This window comes from Rutidosis leptorrhynchoides, chromosome 5 (assembly GCF_046630445.1).
Source record: "Rutidosis leptorrhynchoides isolate AG116_Rl617_1_P2 chromosome 5, CSIRO_AGI_Rlap_v1, whole genome shotgun sequence".
In the NCBI taxonomy this organism is placed as follows: Eukaryota; Viridiplantae; Streptophyta; class Magnoliopsida; order Asterales; family Asteraceae; genus Rutidosis; species Rutidosis leptorrhynchoides.
This window is the reverse complement of record NC_092337.1, coordinates 66401669-66423768: the sequence shown is the minus strand read 5'-3', so window position 1 is coordinate 66423768 and position 22100 is coordinate 66401669. Positions and strand designations below refer to the sequence as shown.

Here is a 22100-nt window from a genome sequence, read left to right as displayed (position 1 = left end):
GATCGGTGTGGGGCCGCTAGAGGGTCGGTTTTACGCTAGTTCTCCATTTCATCTATTTCAGGCATTTTTCTTCACAAACTAGTTGCAAGATTTTGTTGTACATTTTGCATCCAAAATTATTATGTTTATATCAATTAATTAAAGAATTGAGAGTGAAACGTGATGCGTTAATAATGAGAAGAAAATGATAATCTGGCGTTGATATGATAGTGTGTTAATCAAAAGAATGACTATCCTGGTTTGGAATGCTCCGATAGTCTGATAAACACAAAAGGAGATGATAAGATTGCATAATTTTAAGGGCAAAGGTGATATTTTCTTAACCTATTTTAAATTTAAGTTAACACTTTAAATGACTCAACGTTTCCTACTTTGTTGTCCTATCAATGAACTTATAATCTAAAACCTGCAAATGATCATGATAAAGTAACATATAAATGAAGTTATAAATCCTCAAAAAGAATATTCTTTATTTACACTTTGTGGTCTTCATTAAACCTACAAAGGTATCCAAATCAACCAGATTTTCTCCCCATACTAAACAAAATGGCTATTAGGATCTAACAAAGGCTTCTCAATCTGAGGAGGAAAATTATATAGAAAAACCAAAACAACGCGATAAATGAGAAAAGATTCACTTTTATTGATGCCATTTTTGTCAATTCCACGTCATTCTCTCGACAAGAGCATTAAAGCTTACTTGCATCCACCTCAGCATTAAAAGACGTATCGAAAATTCTACATCAGTAATAACACCAAAAACCAGCTGGAATGTCACAAAACTTAATGAATTATTGTAGATATAGTGATGTTTGGGCATGGGGTCTATGTCTATCTATTGATGTACATTCAAGAACATTATGTGAACCAAGGACAACGATTTTGACGTATCTTAAGGTTTCCATTCATCGATAGCAACCCATTGAATAAATCGTCCTATGTTCAACAAACAGATTTTTTAAAAAGCTACTTTTTCATTTCATATACTTGATACAGTTATAGAGCGTTTTGAGGAAGAAATTAGGATTCATCAAAGGAATCGGTTCCAAATAATGTGAACTCCTTTGAGTGAAGGAATTTGGTGACCACCAATCTTATTCATTCTTTGAACCAAACAGGCTTACTGAATGAAACTGGTATTCCAATTCTACATAATACTGTGAACCAAACACAGCCTAATAGTGATATGAAATTTGTGTGGAGCATAAAAGTCATTTAAGTCGTGAATAAAAAAAACGAAGAACTAAAACATTTATCAACTTCAACACCCTTATGTCGCCAATACTCATACCATCTACAACTTTTATATATGCATCATCATCCTCATATACTTGTACGTAATGATGTCATGTGACATCATTTTTTTCCTAATAACTTTTCTTTCATAGGATTCTACACCAACATTATCGTGTCTAACGAGTCCTAAATGATACTACCATACAAGCATGTGTTAATAATATCAAGCTTAACTGGTTAAAGATTCAATCGAACCATCTGTCCTCACTCATTCACAATAGCGCCTATGCTGCAGGGAACCTTACAAAGCTTTAGATACATGGTTATATCAGCTATTTCTGCTACAAAAGTAGTGCCAAAAGGAAGCAGCCTGGTCCAAAAAAAAAAGATAAATATTAGATAAGTGTGATCTTTAGACGCGGCAGCCATTGGCAGAACTTGAACTTGACTACAGATGAGGCGGTAGCCCAAACCTAATAAATTTTTCATGGACAAAAGAAAAACCCTTATATTTTAGTAAACACAAATTTTTTTTTTTTTTTGAAATCCAGATGGGACCTGCCCCTACCTGTCTCTACAATATTCTCCGCCCATGACAGCAGCAGGGTGCTCGAGCATGATGACTAATGGGTCAAAATGGGTTGGAGTCAAAACAGGTAACTTAAGGTGCAAGTCAAAGGCTGACACTGACCAGACAACGTTTGATGTATATTTTTTTTACATAGTTATGCAAATATCTTAATGAATTAGGTCGTTGCACAATTTATAACCCGATCAATTGGACATGTTTAAATTTCCATTTACCAACTGTACTATAAACATAAAGTTGCTCCAAGATCCATTTTGCACATTACCTGACTGTTGCCTGATCCAGAAACTGCATAAGTACTCTTCCTCTTTTTGATGCACGGTGCGTTCATATTCTGTACCACAGAATTTCTTGAACAAAATTTTGATCTGTCACCTCTGTAATAATGTTTAAAACAAAAGGTCAAAACTATGAATAAAAGCATTATTTGTTTAAGTAAAAATGCAAATGTTCCTTATGGTGGTAAGTTTCAAGTCAATACTTATTTCACTGTAAGTTACCGGTGGTACTTAAAAAAAAAAAAAAAAAAGAATGCAAGTTACTGGTGACATTAGCTTATATTTCATAATTTCTTAATTTTTTTTTTTTTTTTTGTCTAGTTAACAGTCATTTTAGGCATATATGATTATTGAACAAACACTAATAAAACTACATACATTGTCAAACGAAGTCAAATGTTACAATTTTTCTGACACAGGGTAATTATTCTCTACCTTCAGTAAACAGGTTTCCCGCTAGATTAGGTAGTTTGGTTAGCGGGTCAAAACAGGCAAGTTTAATTGTGGGGGTGAAAATGGGTAAGGCCGAGTTGCGCCGACCCGTCAGTACGTTTTGAACTATGTTAATATTAGTGTTTCATATATGTAATCAAAAATAATTAACATTAAGTATAGCAGTTGAATATCTTCATAGTATTAGTCAATGTTAATGTATAAAAGACATTTGACTTGGCATGTTTTTATATAAATGGGTTGAAATTGCCACCTCTTATGTATATGAACTTAAGTAGCATAGAAGTACCTGCGTTACTGAAATTTGTTTGTTGACAATGCAACCGCAAATCAGATTCAGGAATTTGAAGTGAATTTTGAGTTCCGTTTCCATTCCTAAAATGTTGAATCCATGGACTTTTAGAAATATGGGTTTTATTTGTTTCATTACGGACCGAGTTTTCTCTCTTGAAATCGATTCATTACGGACCGAGTTTTCTCTCTTGAAATCGATCGTTGACCAAGATCCATGCTGGAGAACCTTAAACTGAGATTAAATGATGTTAGATAACTTAACTATAAATAGTAAAAGCTTCGTATTAAGAAAGAACATAATGCAGCATATTTCAAACCTGGCCTGAAGGGCAACGAGTGATGACGTGGACTCTCCTAGATGACATTGAATCTGACGATAACTCGTTTTGGGTTTGCCAGCAACGCGGATCTACGGAATTGTATAACTGGTCAACAAAAGAAGCTTCCATTGACTTTAGGTACAAACTATGCTTCTCATCGGTCCATTCAGAAGATTCTCTTTTCGGAGATTCCTGTAAGAAAGTTTTCCGATGAGCACCAAAACTAAGCAATTATTTCAATTAAAAAGGTCATTGTTTATTGCAGATCTATTTCCTTCAAACGATCGTTAAAAGAAACGTGGAATTTGTATAAATAAAGATAAACAAAAACTAGGGTTATTCAACATCTAAACAAACATGCATACTAAAGGAACTATGGAACATGCCCCGACAACAACATTACAAACAAGATAGTTGAATAATAAAGTTCACCTATTCATAGCAAATGCCTCGTGAAAGACAGATTTAGATTTAGTACCGATACATGCGTAATCACTCCTAATGACACGTTTAACAAATTTCTACAAAACCACACATGCCATATGTTCATGCTTCTTATACTGTTTAACACCTATACCTGCTTAAGATAATTATTTCATACATTTTTCTAACTATTTGTATCCAAACAAACGCGTTGAACGTTGAACGGTTCACCATTGGCATCATATGTCATTCAGAGGTGAGAAGCGCGTTGAATGGTTCAACATTCAGCGTTGAACCATTCAACTAAGAGGTAAACAAAAACCCTAAGTACAAGTATTCAAGACTCCATTTAGATGGGGTTTCATTATTATTAAGTAAACTGCACTGGAAAATTAGTAAATAAAACTCCAAATCCTATTAAAGTCCATATATTATAATGCAACTATCAACCTCTATTCAGATACTTTCATACTTGATAAAAAAAAAACAAACTAAGTCTTCTAAAAATTATGGATTATTAGATGAACTATTCATGATATTTTTTAACAACAAACTTTTAATTATAACATTATGTATAAATCAAACACAAACACAGTCCACAAAAACAATAAAACAGTTTTCATCACTCAAACAAAATCAAGAATAATTCATCCAAACCTTCAAAAATCCATAGAAAAAGACCATTTTCTACACCACCATAAAAACTATATTATACATATTTACATATTATTACATATTACTATTACTAGATATTTGAAAATATGAAATGAAAATAAATAATCATACCATTATTGAACTTTCTTCTTGGTCTACAAACTCACACAGCCCGGGGTCGGCGGCGGTCATCTTCGAACACATCTGCGCCTCCGTCGCCGGCGCCGGAATGGTATAGTTCATCTCAAAATTATTAGTTTTTGAAGATCTTAAAAATAAAAAAGATTAAAAAGTACTCCCTCCGTCCCAGATTAATTGTCTCATTTCCTTAAAAACCTCTTTACATATCATATCTATAATTTCAACCACACTATCTTTATTCCTTGCAAGCTGCAATACCACCCTGTATTCAATTTTTACGGTGCTGCTGTTAATTCGATTCGTCAAAGAATAATGCCGATGTGTCGGAGATCTAATAACGCCGTCAAATAAAACGATCGTACCGTGCCGTTGTTCGATTCGTCAAATCCTTGTTCAATTTTTCCGTACATCTGGGTTTTTGTACTTGTTCATAATAATTTTGAGATGTCCTTGACAAATGCTTACAAAATTTAAGTGAGGTTTGATCTTTATTTTTTGATTTATTTTTGGTTTCATTTGCATGTTGTTGAAATAATTAAGGTTGCAGGTATTAGCAGGTTGTTGAAGAATTAGGGGTAAACGGACGAATATACCCTCACATGTGTGGCACATGTGAGATGGTAACTGTTAAATGTAAACGGACGTTTGGTGTGGGTACTAACCATGAAAGTCACACAAAACTTAGGTACCAACGACGCAAAATTTAAACTTTAGGTGTTGTGATGAAAATGCTTACAAACCACAGGTACCAACGGAGTAATTTTTTCAATAATCTAACTGAAAAATAGATATTTTCATTAGTACATTTTCTTGTTAACACATTGATAAAATTAAACATTATTAAAAGATTACTATCAAATTTATTATTTTGTTGGTTTTTTTTTTTTTTGAAAAGCAAATATCATTCAAACCAACGAAAGATACAAGAGAGGCTCATAAGAACAAGCCAACTTACAACCCACAAAAAGAACAAAAAACCGAAAACAGTGGGGAAAACAAAAAAAAAGGATATAAAAAGGCCTAGAATGCAGAGAATGTATTCCAACGCCCTAACACGACTAGGAAAGATACGAATGCGGGTTGGAAATCCAAACATTCCAATCTAGAGTAATGCCTTTAATTTTTCTCGAGATCCACTCGAACGAACTTACTTGAATTTCATTTAGCGCTACCGACCTATTCCAACATTTATCGAGAAAAACCTTGTTATTACGATTTTTCCAAATAATGTATGAAGTAGACCAAGTAATCGCTTGCCAAATGTTGTTATCACATCGAAGGATTTCATTGAGACTAAATTGCAAGGAGTTACCACGATTCCACCAATTGAAGACCCTACTCCAAACCTCTTGTGCGTGATTGCAAAAGAATAGAGCATGATCCACCGTTTCAAGGTCATCGTCACATAGAGGACATCGGACAGTATGCAAATCAATACCTCTTTTATCAAGTTCCATTCTAACTGGAAACCTTTTTAGAATTGCACGCCAAACAAAAATCTCAATCTTTTTGGGTATTAAAGAATTCCGGATTGTAACATCCCTCTGATTATCAAGATTAAGCAGATTTTCATCAATGATTATGGACAGTTTTTTTACCGTGAACCGCCCATTCGAAGAAAGGATCCACTTCCACGAATAAGGGGTACTAGCATTAAAAGAGAATGAGTTTAACAGATTTGTAAGTTGTACCAATTCATCACGAGTTCTGTCGGAAGGAGGGCGACTCCATTCCCAACAGAAAGATAGGCCAGCCGAGGCTTGGGGACTAGCCGGGACAATCGGAGACGAGTGCTGATAACCATCAGAATTCTGATCGGCATTAGAAGCAGGCTGAGCAGTAGCGATTTGGGCAGCAACAGATTGAGCAGTCTGAGCAGTAGCGATTTGGGCAACAGCAGATTGAGCGGCATCATTGTACGAAGCGGCATTTGAAGCAGGCTGAGCAGCAGCGATTTGGGCAGCAGCAGAATGAGCGACATCATTATTCGAAGGAGAAACAGCAGCAACAATTCTATCTTTAACAGCAGCATTGATCCTGGATTCGAGTCTATAAAGTCTTGGGAAGGTGGTACTCAAACAATTGTTCCCTATCCAATGTTCATTCCAAAATGAGGTGTTACTACCAAGGCCAATATCTTTCACAAATGAAGCTTTGAAGGCGAGATTAAGATCTTCAATTTGTTTTCCTGCACGAACAATATTAGTCCAAACACCTAGAGCCGGATAATTGGGAGACCCAACTTCCGACACTAGATTACCACACGAGCCATAAATACTACAGATAACTTTTGTCCAAAGGGCATCGGTTTCGATTTTGAACCTCCACCACCATTTGCCCAATAGCGCAAGATTTTTACATTTCAAACTCCCAATATTTAATCCCCCCGCCCCATAAGGCGCCACAACTTTATCCCATTTAACCCAAGAAATCTTATTACCCGAAAGAAACCCCCCCCCCCAAAGAAATTTCTTCGCACACTCTCAAGAAGCTTAAGTACACATGACGGGGCACGGAAGAGAGAGAAGAAATACAAGGGAAGACTGGATAGAACCGATTTGATCAAAACTAGACGTCCACCGAATGACATCGGACGCATTTTCCAATCCGAGAGCCATTTTTTTATTTTTTCAATAACCGGATGCCAAGCATTTAAATTATTCATCTTAGTACCAATGGGAAGACCAAGACAGACAAATGGAAATTTCCCGGCTTTACATCCCATTATTCTTGCCAGAGCATTAATTTCATCGTCACTTGCACCGACACCATATAAGCTACTCTTTTGGAAATTTATTTTTAGACCCGAGGATAATTCGAAGCACTTTAGGATATTTGCAAGATTAAGGGCGTTTTCTCTACTCCATTCTCCAAAAAAGATCGTATCATCCGCGTATTGGAGATGCGAGATGAGGACCTTGTCTTTGCCAACTTACACACCTTTGAAAAGTTCCCTATCAATTGCGGCCTTAGAGAGTGTTCAAACCTTCCGTGGCCAAGATGAAAATAAAAAGAGATAAAAGGTCACCTTGTCGGACCCCTCTACTCATGGAAAATTCCTTAGTTGGAGAGCCATTGATTAAGACCGATACGGAGGCGGATTTAAGGCAAGCCAAAATCCATTTCCTCAATTTTTCGCCAAACCCCATACACCTCATTACTTCCATTAAAAAATCTCAATCTAGGCAATCAAAAGCTTTTTCGAAGTCAACCTTAAAGATGATTCCTTTTGACTTAGAAGTTTTAAGATAATCAAGCATTTCATTAGCGATTAACGCACCATCAAGAATGAACCAACCTTTCAGAAAAGCCGATTGTTCGACACCTACAAGATTTGGAATCACCTTTCACAACCTATTTGAAAGAATTTTTCCAATGATCTTATAATAACTGCTAATGAGGCTAATGGGCCTAAAGTCTCCAAGACCCATATGATCTTTTTTCTTTGGCACTAAAGTAATAAAAGAAGCGTTACAACCTGTAACAACCCTCACTTTTCGACTTCTAAATTACTGAATTAACCCTAGGGTTATATGTCTGACTATATGTATTAAGGGTTGTTATATAAAATTAAATATTGACCGAATAGTAATTTTTAGTCAACAATGTACCCTTAAATAAATAATATATTATTAATTTATATAATTTGACATAATTTAACTAAGTATATAAACTTTGTATCACTTTTATTATTTAGTTAATGTATTATATATTTAACTATATAATAAATCCAATTATATATAAATGTAATAATATTTACAAACTTACTAAAACTATAGTTTAATAATTAAAATCATAATTATTATTAAAAATACAAAATACCGAATTATTTATTATTTTTATGCAAAATTTATATTTATTAATTAAATAAAAAAAATTAAATAAAATAAAATATTATTGACAAATATTCTTGGAAAAACATTAAATAAATTTGTTTATTTACATAAAAAAAATCCTTAAAATAAATAAAAAATAAATAAATAAATAAATAAATTACTTTTTAATTAAAAATTTTAATGGAAAAACTACTTTTATTATTTTATTTTGTGCATTATCCCATGACCTAACATTTAATACTTTTTAATTTTAAAATCCCATTAAGAATTAAATATTTCTTTTTCTTTTAATTATTTTATTCTTTTTACCTAATTTTTTCAAGTATAAATACCCCTCATTTCTCATTCAAACTCACACCAAAATTTCTCTCATTCTCTCTTTGAAGAATTACTACTAGTAAGTATTCTTTTCTTACTTTTTATTTTTTTTACTTTTTACTTTTTACTTTTTTTTACTTTTTACTTTTTACTTTTTACTTCGGTTATTATTTTTACCGAAATATGTAAATAATGTTATAAATTATATGCAATTAAAAATAAAATAAATAACATGTATACACTATTACTATTAGTAGCACATATAACCTACTACTTATATTGTAACATAAAAACATTTTGGGATATGTATTAGAGATGTATAGATCTTCGAACTTTCTTGACGAATGGTTTCTATGAGATTCTAGGCAGAGGGTTTGGATTTCCGATTTAAAGGGTCCTATGACTCAAGCCCCTAGATCTAAATTAGCCATTCGAAGGGAAAGGGGTGATTGGAAGCTTATCTAATACGGCAAGTATCCTAAAATGGAAAACATTGATAAAAGTAGAAACTCTCTAGTCATAGAAACTTAGTAAAATAAGAAACTTTCTAAAAATGAAAACTTTATAAAAATAGTAACTTACTAGGAATAGAAACTTTGTAAAACAAACTATGCTTAAACACATACTTAAACTTAAACATGGGCAAAACACTTAACTACTCTTAAATGTCAATAGGTTGACTTTCCTGCTCACTCGTTTAACTTTTTATTCCGAGGAATAACACTCTCTCTACTTACTAAGGTGAATTCATAGCCCCTCTTTAATTGCTATCAAACTTACTTACTTTTACTTGGGGTGAGACACATGCTGTTTTTACTTTTTACACTTTAGACACAAGTACCAAACTGTTAAACTATGCTATACCCGGCTATGTCCGACTAAGTCCCTACAGTGATATTTTTAATTGCTGCGGCATGCTTAATTATTGGGGGTAGGCCTATCGGGAGTAACGTCCCCGATACATTTGACCAAGTCATTGTATTACTTAATAATGAAATTAAACCGACAAGGACAGACACAACTTGTCATGGGGCAAAACTTGAACGTTTAGTCTAAATATCACGCATTGGCATAACTTTTTGATCCTGCGGGAGATCAACTTTACAAACTAAATCTTGTGGTCTAAAACAACGACAAACTTTTTGTTAAACCTATGAACTTCACTCAACCTTTTTGGTTGACACTTTAGCATGTTTTGTCTCGGGTGCTGTTTGATTCAAGCTCTTATACTTACTGCTTATGTGACGCTACTTGGACATAGGATCAAAAGATATCGCATTTATTACTTCTGCATGTGAACATTTACGATATTGTTATTCCTGTCATTGTAACGACATTTCATTTTCCGCTGCGTACTCATTAAAGTTAAATTCATCATTTAGTATTGTTCTCGTTTATTATAATATGTTGGTATGTTTTGATAATAGTGACGTTCCTTCCAGACCCTATTGGGAGGATGTTACACAACCCCTGAGATTTCACCCGTTTCCCAAAACCAAGAAATAGCCGCCACAAGGTCCTCTTTGATTGTGACCCAAAACTTCTTGAAAAATAACGTGTTAAACCCGTCCGGACCCGAGGCTTTCAAACTACCACAATATTTTATAGCCTCAAGGATTTCTTTTTCGTCAACCGGAGCTTCTAAATTTGTAACTTCCTCATGTGAAAGAATTGGATATGACAATTCTTCCATGTTTGGCCTTTCATTGTTTTGACAATTAAATAATCTCGAGAAATGATTTAGAGCAGCTTCTTTAATATCATCAGGATCGTCATTCCAAATTCCATTTATTGAGAGACCACGAATGTTGATTTTGCTATATCTTTGACGAATGAGTGAGTGAAAATATTTCGTGTTTTCGTCACCCTCGAGAATCCAACGAATTCTAGCTTTTTGTTTTAACATATTACATTTGACCCTCTCTTTTTCCAACTAATTTTTCCTAGCCTCCTTCCACATATCCATTTCGGTGTCATTTAAAATTGTAGATTCTGCCTTAGATTCTAACATTAAAGCTAAGTGCTTATGCATCTCAATATCTCCATCTAATTGACTGTAACTAGAACCACATTTATCTTTCAAAGTAGCTTTCAATCTTTTAAGTTTGTTTCTAAAAGAGCAGTCTTTTCTTAATCCCCTCGCAAGTTCTTCATTCCATGAATTGTCAATTATATCCTCTATTCCTCCCGTTTTCAACCATTCGTCGAAAACTCTAACTGGTTTGGGACCATAATTTTTTTCATCCTTCTTGAGTAAGATCGGACAATGATCTGATAGACTTCTATCCAGAGCGGATACTGACAGATTATCCCACATTAAGTTGAAGTTTCCATTGATTAGAAACCTATCAAGCTTACTATACTTAATACCATCTTCGCTTGCCCGAGTGAACTTGCGACCTCCCATTGGAAGATCGATTAAATTGTTGGAGGATATAAAATCATTAAATTTTCTCGCTCTACTTGCAATGAACTCACAGTTAAACCTTTCATCCTCATTCCTAACTTCGTTGAAATCGCCACATAAAACGTATGCCTCATCACCTCCTCTCAGAAGAACGGTTTCAAGACTATCCCGCATTTTGAGCTTATCCGAATCATTATGTGGACCGTACACGTTAATGATGGTGAACTTTTTCCCCGTGCTCCTCCATGTACCTCGAATGCCAATAAAGAACTCACAAATAAAAGTGTCATATACATCAAAACAGTTAACATCCCAGATAATTAACTGACCCCCAGATTGCCCAACCTTTTCTTTCTGAATAAAATTACAATCACCCGAACCCCACATGCCACGAATCCAATTGATGTTAACACTGTTAAGTTTGGTTTCTTGTAGGATAAAAAAAAATTGGGTTTAACAGTACAACATAGACGCTTGAACCAGTCAATTTTCCCGTCCCTTTTGGTCCCGAACCCTCTAATGTTTAGAGAAAGAATCTTCATGGAAAAATATAATATAGCGAAAAAGAGAAAGGGAAAAACTTACTGGGAAGATTTAGCCTTCCACTTTAGACCAAGTTTAACTCCAAAATCATGGATGATTGTATTGCTTTCCGAGTGAGAAGGTAAGCTGTAGTCTGACGAATCGATTCCTTCCTAGATGTCGTAGCCGCCAACTTTTCTTTATTGGAATCGTTATAGGAGGTACAAGTAGATCAGAGATTGTTTCTGTCAGGTATTCTTGCTACGTTCTTGATGTGTAGGAGACGAGAGGATGTTTTCCACTTGCGAATACTGGACCAGCAACACTCTTTTTTCTTTTGCTTCTTGTTCTGATCACCCCTATTATCATTTTTGTTTGTAGTTTGACTTGATGCCTTGCTAACCGTAGCTGGAAGCTTTTCCTTTTCTTTGTTCAATTTGTTTACATATTTCTTCTTTGGTCTTGTAGGGTTATTATTACGAAGCCCATCTTGTTTTTGAAGCCTGGAGTTTAATTGTTTTTCCAAGTTTTTACAAGGAGGAGGATTGGGCTGCTTACTTGGAATACCAGTGGGTGAAATAGGTATCCCATTATTGGGATCATGTTTAACAGGTGAATCAGGCTCATGCAAGCCCATCTTGGAAATTGGGCTGTGACTGTTGTTGGGCTTGTTTCCCATTTCTTTTTCCACATATTGTCTTGGGCTAATATTATTTATTGGGTTGTTAAAGAATTGGTCCGTTCCAGAGTTCAGCTTGTCCTTACCTTGACTTTGATGATTACATTGAAAATTCAAATTTTCGCATGACCCTCGATTTACTCCCATCTCAGATCCTATTTTTGTGTCGGCAGTTTCATCATTGTTTTTTTGAAAAAGGATGTGAGAACCAATGAGATCAGACCCTTTGTCTTCTATATCTGCAACACTCTGGATCCCACCATTTCCGGTGACCTCATTGACGGAGGATTGGCTGCAATCTTCTTCGCTTTCATGGACATTTAAATCAGGGCTAAGATTAAAAATACCATCTGGATTGTCGTCGTCGGACATATCAAATGTATCATCTACATAATCGTCTTCATCATCTTCATTGTCGCCTTCATCATTATCTTCAATATCTTTATTTTGAGGGTTTACCCAATTAACTTCATCTTCAGCAGTGTTATCTATGTCCATCTTAATAATCATGCCTTCATCTTCTTTTACATTTACATACATGATTTTGTTATCATCACAACTTAGACTAACACTGCCCTCAATAGGAAAGGTCTCTTGTGAATGAACAAGAACATTCCCATATATGAGATTTTGATTACTGGATAATACTTCACAGTTTTCGAATTCAATAACCTCTCCCCCCACCATTGACCAATAGCAGCGAACACCTTCTTGTTACAACAAGGAACTGGGACACCCTTAACTTTGATCCAAACAAGTCGTCCAGGATTCCAATAATTTTTCTTCAGATGGTACATTTTGTTGCACCAGTTTAGAATAACGTGATTTTCATGATTTAGAATTTGCTTCGCTGATTTGGTTGATTCACAGACCATAAGGACATCCATCCCCCCTAAATATTTTAGGGTGACATTACCAATCCCTTCGAGTCTGGATAAAGCTTCAAGTTGGTTTAGGAGTTCCATATTCTTCAGCTCTATCACTATAGATCTATCAAAGAGCTCATGGTTAAAGTCATCTTCTTTCAGTTGAACATTTCGCTTGCAATCTAACTCCACAGTTGTTGGAGAGTCATTAGATTCTTTCCCGGATTGCTTGTTTGCTTTTGCACCGTTTAGATGTCTCCTTAGATCTTCCTTTGAGCTGTTTAGTTTCTCCCTTAGATCATCATTGGGTTTCGGTTTATAAACGCCATTTGTGTTGCCGGTAACATCACAGAAACGCCGATCGTCTCTGAAAGCGTTGAGGTGGATACTGTTCACCCTAAACCCAGGAGGGTTTCTGTCATCGTGTTTGTTTGGCTTTGGATCTTGAAAGTCCCTATCTCCTCTATCGTGAGCTTTGAAGATGCGGATGGGGTTTCCATCAAACTTGATGTGTTCAAGTGACCTTAATAGTTGTTCTGTATTGCAGACACCATGGAATCTTGCAAAAGCAAACTTGTGGCCACTCTTGAGACGTTTACCAGCCATGTAGATATCACGAAGATCACCATAGGCTTTGAAAGTACTCCATAACCCCGACACCTCACAATTTTCGGGGAAATTGTAAAACATGAACGACGTTAAATGAATTCTGAATAGTTTTGTAGATCCGTTCTGTAGTCTTCCATTGATTCAATCTCGATTTCTAACCATGCCTGCGTCATGTGTGAACCATTGCTTTCCTCTCCTCTCTCCTCTCTCCTCTCCTCTCTCCTCATTTTGTTTTTTTAATTTTTAAAGCCTCCGATGATTCATTATTTTGTTGGTTGAGAATCGTTGCATTTGGTTATAAAAAAGTATTGTTGCAAAACACCCCGTTTCGAGCCGTCTCGACGCCCGTTGCAACGGTTTGGTGAGTAGCCCGTACCGTCTCGAAGAAACCCGTCTAATATGACAGTCAACGATCAAAATTCGGGTCAAAGCTGGAAAAAATCAGGTCAAAGTCTCTCAAAATTAGGAAAAGCCAGAAAGTCGGTAAAATCGGTCCAATTTTGTCGTATTTTAGTTTGAATTTTGTGTATTATATTAACGGTGATAGCAATTATGAGTACAAATTAGTCAATTAAAGTTTTTGGCTTCAAAATATGTACACATATATACATTTATATACTTATATATTTAAAAGTCAACTTTGGTCAACGTTCGTCTCGACCCCCGTCTCGAACGTCTCAACCTTTTTAGGACCCGACCGTCTCGACCCCGTCTCACGTCTTTTGCAACCTTGTAAAAAAGTACCGCATCCTTCATTATGCTAGGAATAAATTCATATCGGTTGTCGTATTAAGTTATTTATCTAAAAGAAAGTTACTACTCCATCAAAAAAGTAAATTAAAATGAGAAAAAAAAAAGACGGTTGAACCATCTTCAATGGTAATAATTTAATTCTTATGTTCAATAAGTTTACATTTAAACAAATATATAATAAATAAAATAGACAGGTATTTTGAAACAAAGAGAGTACTTAAAAGGATTTATATAAAGTTTCTCTAAAATGAAACGGTTGTAAGACAATCTAAAACCCCATGCGGTTTTATTGAGAATATTTATATCGAATACAAACCTTAAAAGCAACGGAAACTCCAATGACTCAAGCTCCTAATCGGATTTGAGTCTAACATTATTGCCTAAGCTTTCGTAGTCCGAGCGCCGCGAAAGCTTGGACAGGAAGTAAAACTAATATTAAAGAATAAATAATTAACTCTTTATTTTCTGTGTCGCAACAATATAGTAATCTCTTAACGTAAAGTTTTTTGTACGGCGTTATTTGTTTTGTCAAAAGATTTAGCAAAATTTGGGTAGACAGATAGTTTTGATAAATTTTTGAAGGTTCGAAATCTAGTCAAATTAGACGACTTAGTTCATTGACATAAAGTTGACTTGAATCACGGAAAACAATAAAAGAGTATAAAAAATAAAAATAATAGTTAGAATTTGGTGGTGCGGCCGACTTACGAATTGAAATAGGTCTTGTAATAAGTTTAAAAGAAAATGACACGAAAAGTGATGAAACGTGGATTGTTTAGTTCAATACAATTTCTACTTGATTTATATTGAACTAGATCCGGATTGGCCCGCGCTATGCGGCGGGGCCTTCCGGGTTGAATATTCATATTTAACGTAGCATTTTGTATTTATATAGTTAAAAACGCGTTGCGGCGGGTGTGTTTGGATACACATGATTAATACCTAGTATACCTAATGGCATGCACGTTTTCAACGCTAGTAAATCGCGTAATTTGGGTTGTTTATTATACGTGTATATGTACGAAAAATAGCCCGATATATTTAGCGGTTTTAAAAAACCCCCGTTTCGCGTATAGTTAGTTGCATTGTGTTCGTAAAATTATTTCGAGTTGAACGACGGTGTCGGAAAAATTTAACGTGTGGCGAGCGGGAAGATATGTGTCCTTAAAAATTTTGGTGGAGTTTGTTTAAGGTTTTTTAATAAACTAATAATTTTACGTTTTTTACCCCTGTAAAATTGACAAATTCAATATTGTTTGAGGGCCAGTTTTGTAACATTGTTGTTGTTGTCGATTGAAATGGGTGGAGAGGCACCAAAAAATCCACCTCATTTAGTATATAAAAAGGATTAATGATCAAGAGATGCAACGTGTCATCATTTGAAAGATGTGATATTCGTGTCTTTGCAGTGTCATGTGGGTGATCGGATTTTGTTGGTGTCGCGGTCATGGACAAGTACTTTAGGGTTAGGTAATTTGACGGGTGGTTTACAAACGATTAGATTTCTTAGAAAACCCGTTTTTTAAACATTGAGAGGAGTTATTGACAGGTACTATCAATAAAGTTTTCACCATCTGATCATATTTATTTCATATGTCAGGGATGTTTCACCGAACTACTGCAGCTTGTGGTCACCCTTAAAAAACATCTCTAAACAACTGTCATAGAACAATCTCATACATCGATGCCTTCAGAGCCTCGGAGGACACAATAATCAACTGCAAAGTATATTGCATTATGAAATCCCTAGGTCAGCTTGAACTGCAAAACAAATTGCATTGTAGGTAGGAATGACAATGGACCGGATATGGATCGGATGATGCCGTATCCATATCCATATTCATTAAGTTTTTATTCATTTATAACTATATACATTTAGTTTCAGTTCATCCATTCATGACATAATTATAATCTGTCCACAAGAATATGTAATTCTTGTCGAAGATAGAACACAATTTTTTGAATTTACTATTAAATTAGATTATGAAAAATTAAATATGTAACTTGTATGCTTATTTTATTAGATATACGTGTTTTATTGTAATATATCATAGTTATTTCATTATAAGGTTGAAACCAACATCATTTACACTTTTTCTTTCCCTTTTCTTTGCTATCTCTCTCTAAAACAAAGCAAATGCAGAATTGTAAAGAATGGAAGCAACCTATAATGAAAAACACAAAAAATACCAAGAAAACTAAGACTGCTCCGACCGTCTTCGCCGTCTCCGACAGTATCAGGCCGGTGTAGGATGTCGTTGGTGGGTCCAAGTGGTGGAAGAATAACGATGGTGATAACGGTAGTAGGACGACGTTGGTGGGTCCTAGTGGTGGCAAGAGGTAAATCGTGGTGGACGAAGGTTAAAGGTGGTGGTTGACGAAGTTTGATGGTGATATCGAAAGGAGGGTAGCGGCAGGAGGACGACGTTGTTGTTGGTAGAAGGTTGAGAGTGGTGGTGGTCGAAGGTTAATGAGATGATGAACGGAGTTTTGCTAGGTCGATGGTGGCGGTGTGCAAAGTTTCACGCTGGTACGGTGGTGGCTGGAGGTGGTGGTGGTGGTGCTGGCAGCAGTTGTGTTTTAGTCTTAGGGTTCTTAAGTTGTGTTGGTGTTTTATAGTTGTAACTTGTGCTATGTTAGTTGTAACTTGTTTAAAAAGTGTAAAATTACAAATTTGTCCCTGTGAACAGTATAAGCTCATGACAATTAGTATTATGTATAATTGATATATTAATAGATGAAACATTTCATTTATGTTCATATCCATATCTATTTAGATTCATTTATATCCGTATCTATATCCGTTTAGGTTTATTCATATCGATTACGAAGCGGGTGGATCGAGTGGTGAAGCGACCCGTCCTAATCCATAAGGACGAATAGATAACATATGATTCCATTGCGAGGTATTTGACCTCTATATGATACATTTTACAAACATTGCATTCGTTTTTAAAAGACAAACTTTCATTACATCGAAAGTTGACGGCATGCATACCATTTCATAATATATCCAACTATAATTAACTTAATAATAATCTTGATGAACTCAACGACTCGAATGCAACGTCTTTTGAAATATGTCATGAATGACTCCAAGTAATATCTCTAAAATGAGCACATGCACAGCGGAAGATTTCTTTCGTACCTGAGAATAAACATGCTTTCAAGTGTCAACCAAAAGGTTGGTGAGTTTATTAGTTTATCATAAATAATCATTTCATAATTTTAATAGACCACAAGATTTCATATTTTCATTTCTCATAAACATACGTCCCATGCATAGAGACAAAAATCATTCATATGGTGAACACCTGGTAACCGACCTTAACAAGATGCATATAGAATATCCCCTATCATTCCGGGACTCCCTTCGGACATGATGAATTCGAAGTACTAAAGCATCCGGTACTTTGGATGGGGCTCGTTGGGCCCAATAGATCTATCTTTAGGATTCGCGTCAATTAGGGTGTCTGTTCCCTAATTCTTAGATTACCAGACTAAAAAGGGGCATATTCGGTTTAATAATCCAGCCATAGAATGTAGTTTTAAGTACTTGTGTCTATTTCGTCAAACATTTATAAAGCAGCGCATTTGTTCTCAGTCCCAAAAATATATATTGCAAAAGCATTTAAAAAGGGAGCAAATAAAACTCACAATACTGTATTTTTTAGTAAAAATACATATGACGACATTGAACAATGCATGGTTGGCCTCGAATTCACGAACCTATATCAGGTATATATATTAACACATATGCTAATCGAACAATTTATATATATAATTTTATTAGTTATATCATTTTCATATTAATAATTCATATGTTTCATGTACTCATTTTATATGATTTAAATAAATAAAAATATAAATTTTTGTTATGTTATATTTATTATATATATATATATATATATATATATATATATATATATATATATATATATATATATATATATATATATATATATATATATATATATATATATATATATATATATATATATCATTTGTTTGTTAATATATTAATAATAATACTAAAATAATGTTATTAATGATAAAAATAATATTAATGATAATACTAATATTAATAATAATGATAATAATATTAATAATTCTATTAAGGATAATAATAATGATAGATTTTATAATAAAGATAATCTTATTATCAATGATAAGTTTAATACAACTTTTAATTTATATACTTTATATAATGAGAATGATAATAATAATAATAATAATAGTAGTAATAATAATAACTATAATATCTATAATAATAATTCTTTTACTAATAATGATATTAAAAACAATAATAATAATAATAATAATAATAATAATAATAATAATAATAATAATAATAATAATAATAATAATAATAATAATAATAATAATAATAATAATAATAATAATAATAATAATAATAATAATAATAATAATAATAATAGTAATCAATAAAAATAGTACTACCTTAAAAAGATATCAATTATGTCACAAGTCAGGCACGATCCCAAGACCTCCCGTTCACCAGACACCACTCCTAACCACCTAATCTAACTTGTTTTTCTGAAATTATATCACCCCTCTTATATATATTTTGTCTCCTCTTATAACTTGCCCCAATATTCGAAAGGCCCAAGATACAAACCCTTAGTCCATTTACCATAAAAAGGTTTACAGGTACTGTGTGTATAGAAACATCACGTAGCAGCCTGTCACCATCATCATCATCATCAAACATCAAACTGTTATCATCATTCGAAGCATCATCATCGATTCACCATCATCACCTTATGCGTAAACATGATCATCATACACATCATCCACTTTCTGTTTCATCATTAAACATCAATTAATCATCATCAACATTAATCATATCATCATCATCGCTTATCATTAACATCAAGATCACATCATCTTCTTCATCATTCTAACACTATTGTGATCATCATTGTACAGTAATCATTCTCACTATCTCTACTGGTAACATCATCATAAATAAAAATGTGTTTGGTTCGTGGTTTGGGGTTCGAAAGAAACAAAAACGTAACAACATATACTATTAAATTGGGTTTTGTAATTTGTAGCAGCCCAATTAATTGTTTAAGAAGCCCATTAATCATCTTATTGAATTTGGCCTACATAAACAGCCCAGCCGAATTTAGTTCAGATCTCACAGGGCACTTCGAGGTTTTCTTTAAAGAATTATGAGCAGCAATAATTGTTATACCTTTATTAACTCAAGTGGAGTTCTCTTTAATATATTGGTCGGCCAATAGATAAAGTAATAGCCATTTATAAATGGCACATAAATCTATCGATCGAGCAACATAAACAGCTCATCAAACATCATCTTTGTTTATCACAACAAAAAAAATAATGGTTGCAGGTTCTTTTCTTGATGTTCGATTGTGATGGCGGTTATGATTATGATTTGAAGTGGGTTTGTGTTTGAGTGTCGACAGGAGAGAAGACAAAGGTAAACAGCAGCGATGTTGTTGTGTGTCTTCGACTATAATGAAAAACAGTGATGGTGTCTTAGTGAGAGAATTAGAGAGAGAAGGATGATGTTGGTTGTGAAGTTGAGGTAGAAACAGAAGCATGGCAGCTATAGTTGCAGTAGGAGTATATAGAAGGGTTGCAGCTGCAACCATCGAAGAAAAACAAAAATAAATAAATAAAAAATTTGGGTTCGTTCTAGTAGAAGAGAAATAGGAAGAAGAATCAAGTGGGTGTGAAGTTCGGTTGATAAAGGGGGTGGCGATGGTGTTGGTTTGAACATGATCGAACAGGTAATCCAACAAGAAAGGTTTTGGGTTGCAACAGCAAAACAGATACCTTTTAATTTGAATAGTCGTTATCGAAATCACAGTAGAAAGTTAGTCGTTTCATCATGATTATCTTTATTCTATCTTTACAGCTCACCTTCATCATCTATGTAATCATCATCAGACACGATCATTATCATCAATAGATCTTCTTCTTATCACATAATCATTATCATTATCACAGGTAAGCAAGATAGTGACAGTAATATAAACGATTGTGATTGCGAGGGTTTTTCTTGGATAAAGATAGGAGAGAGAGAGCAGGTGGTTATGGTTATTTGGGTTTGATTGCTCCAAACAGGAGATTGATGCAGTTTATATGATGTTACAGTGAACGAAAACCCAACAAGTGTGCAACAGTTTAAAATGGTGGTTTACTTTTGCAGAGAGAGCAAGAGTTAGTGAGAGAGGAAGAATAGGGTGGTCCTTGGTGACTGGGTGGTGATGTAGTAATATACTTGATCACGATTGTTTGTATTTTGGCAATTAAACTGACTGGTAACTGTATGTCGACATAAGGAATCAATCTCAGATGAAAGAACCAAAAATTAGAGTGTAAAAAATCAAACTAGGATAGAGACATTCAACAGATTATTGGTTGCATCTGTTTATCTTATTTCGTGAGTAATAGGTCACAGATATGAAAAAGATTCAGTTGTGGTATTAACAGAATACTTATTTATTTAGGTATATCTTCGTATATATATGTATCTATACCTGTATTTGCAATTATATATATAATTTTGTATTTTTATATATGTATATGTATTTATATACATATCTGTAATTATATATCATTTAATTTTAACTATTCTTAATAAGTGTTAATGTATTAATGATATCAATATTATTACATTTATATTAATAAGATTACTAATTTTAATAATAATAATAATGATTTTAATATAATAGTAATACCATTACTTATAATACTAAACAAATTATATTCATATATTTAAAAAAAAATACAATTAATAATTTCAATAATACTATATTAATTATAATAATTATTTATGATAATATTATTATTAGTAATAATACTATAATAGTTTATATATATATCAAGTTTCATATTTGTATGTTATATTGATAATACTAGTTTTGATATTACTATTGAAAATAATGCTAATATTACTATAACATTTATTTCTAACTTGTAATTACATTTAAAATTTATATTTTTTACAATTTGTTAATTATATCATCATCACTATTTATCTAATATATAGAATATTTAATATTTATATATTTATATTTATTTACAAACAATGTTCGTGAATCGTCGGGAATGGTCGAAGATCAAATGAATTCATGAAAATAGTTCATAGTTTTTGAGACTTCAATATTACAGACGCTGCTTATCGTGTCGAGATCTTATAAAGATCAAGTTTAAATTTTTGTCGAAGATTTCCGGGTCGTCACAAGTGGATATCTAATAGATCGGGTGACCATTGCTATCCCTAATTGTAGGTGATATAGTTTTATTAAGACAATATTTGCAAACTCTAAAAAAAAAAAAAAATCATGGTTGGTCCCCAAACTTTGTACCAAAAATCATATTGAGACCTAAAGTTTAAATCAATCATGGTTGGTCCCAAGTTTTCAGTAAAATCCAAGTTTTCAGCAAAATACATGTATGGTCCCGGCACTTAACATTCGTTAGTCTATCCCAGTTAACTAAAGCGTGTGTAAAACACATGATGGGCAGTTTGGTCCTTTTACCTTTTGAAATTAATTCCTCACCATATATATATATATATATATATATATATATATATATATATATATATATATATATATATATATATATGGCAAAAAAACTAATACTCATATAGAAACGAGGTCGTTTTCCGAAGGAAAACGCCCTCAACATGAAAACAAAAGGACAAGGGAGAACGGGGAG

General features: G+C 33.7%; 2 protein-coding genes across 2 annotated transcripts; both read right to left on the bottom strand.

Annotated features, from left to right (window-relative positions):
• Positions 1-632: 632 nt before the first annotated feature.
• On the bottom strand, positions 633-4532 carry LOC139850446 (cold-regulated protein 27-like). The gene is made up of 6 exons (XM_071840020.1): positions 4380-4532; positions 3168-3362; positions 3050-3082; positions 2846-3014; positions 2091-2202; positions 633-1606 (listed from the first exon to the last, which is right to left on the bottom strand). The coding sequence occupies exons 1-5, from the start codon at positions 4488-4490 to the stop codon at positions 2153-2155; spliced, it is 558 nt and encodes a 185-aa protein (XP_071696121.1). The 5' UTR covers positions 4491-4532; the 3' UTR covers positions 633-1606; positions 2091-2152.
• Positions 4533-10475: 5943 nt separating this feature from the next.
• On the bottom strand, positions 10476-11336 carry LOC139848719 (uncharacterized). Its single transcript, XM_071838424.1, has one exon. The coding sequence runs from the start codon at positions 11334-11336 to the stop codon at positions 10476-10478; it is 861 nt and encodes a 286-aa protein (XP_071694525.1).
• Between the last annotated feature and the right edge of the window lie 10764 nt (positions 11337-22100).

Excerpts from the sequence above, each read along its gene's own strand:
- LOC139850446 (XM_071840020.1), bottom strand. The coding sequence starts at position 4,490 with ATGAACTATACCATTCCGGCGCCGGCGACGGAGGCGCAGATGTGTTCG. Across the intron at positions 3,015-3,049 it reads AGCATGGATCTTGGTCAACG|ATCGATTTCAAGAGAGAAAA; the intron begins ATCGATTTCAAG and ends GGTCCGTAATGA. Across the intron at positions 2,203-2,845 it reads AACAAATTTCAGTAACGCAG|AGGTGACAGATCAAAATTTT; the intron begins GTACTTCTATGC and ends ACATTATTACAG.
- LOC139848719 (XM_071838424.1), bottom strand. The coding sequence starts at position 11,336 with ATGTGGGGTTCGGGTGATTGTAATTTTATTCAGAAAGAAAAGGTTGGG.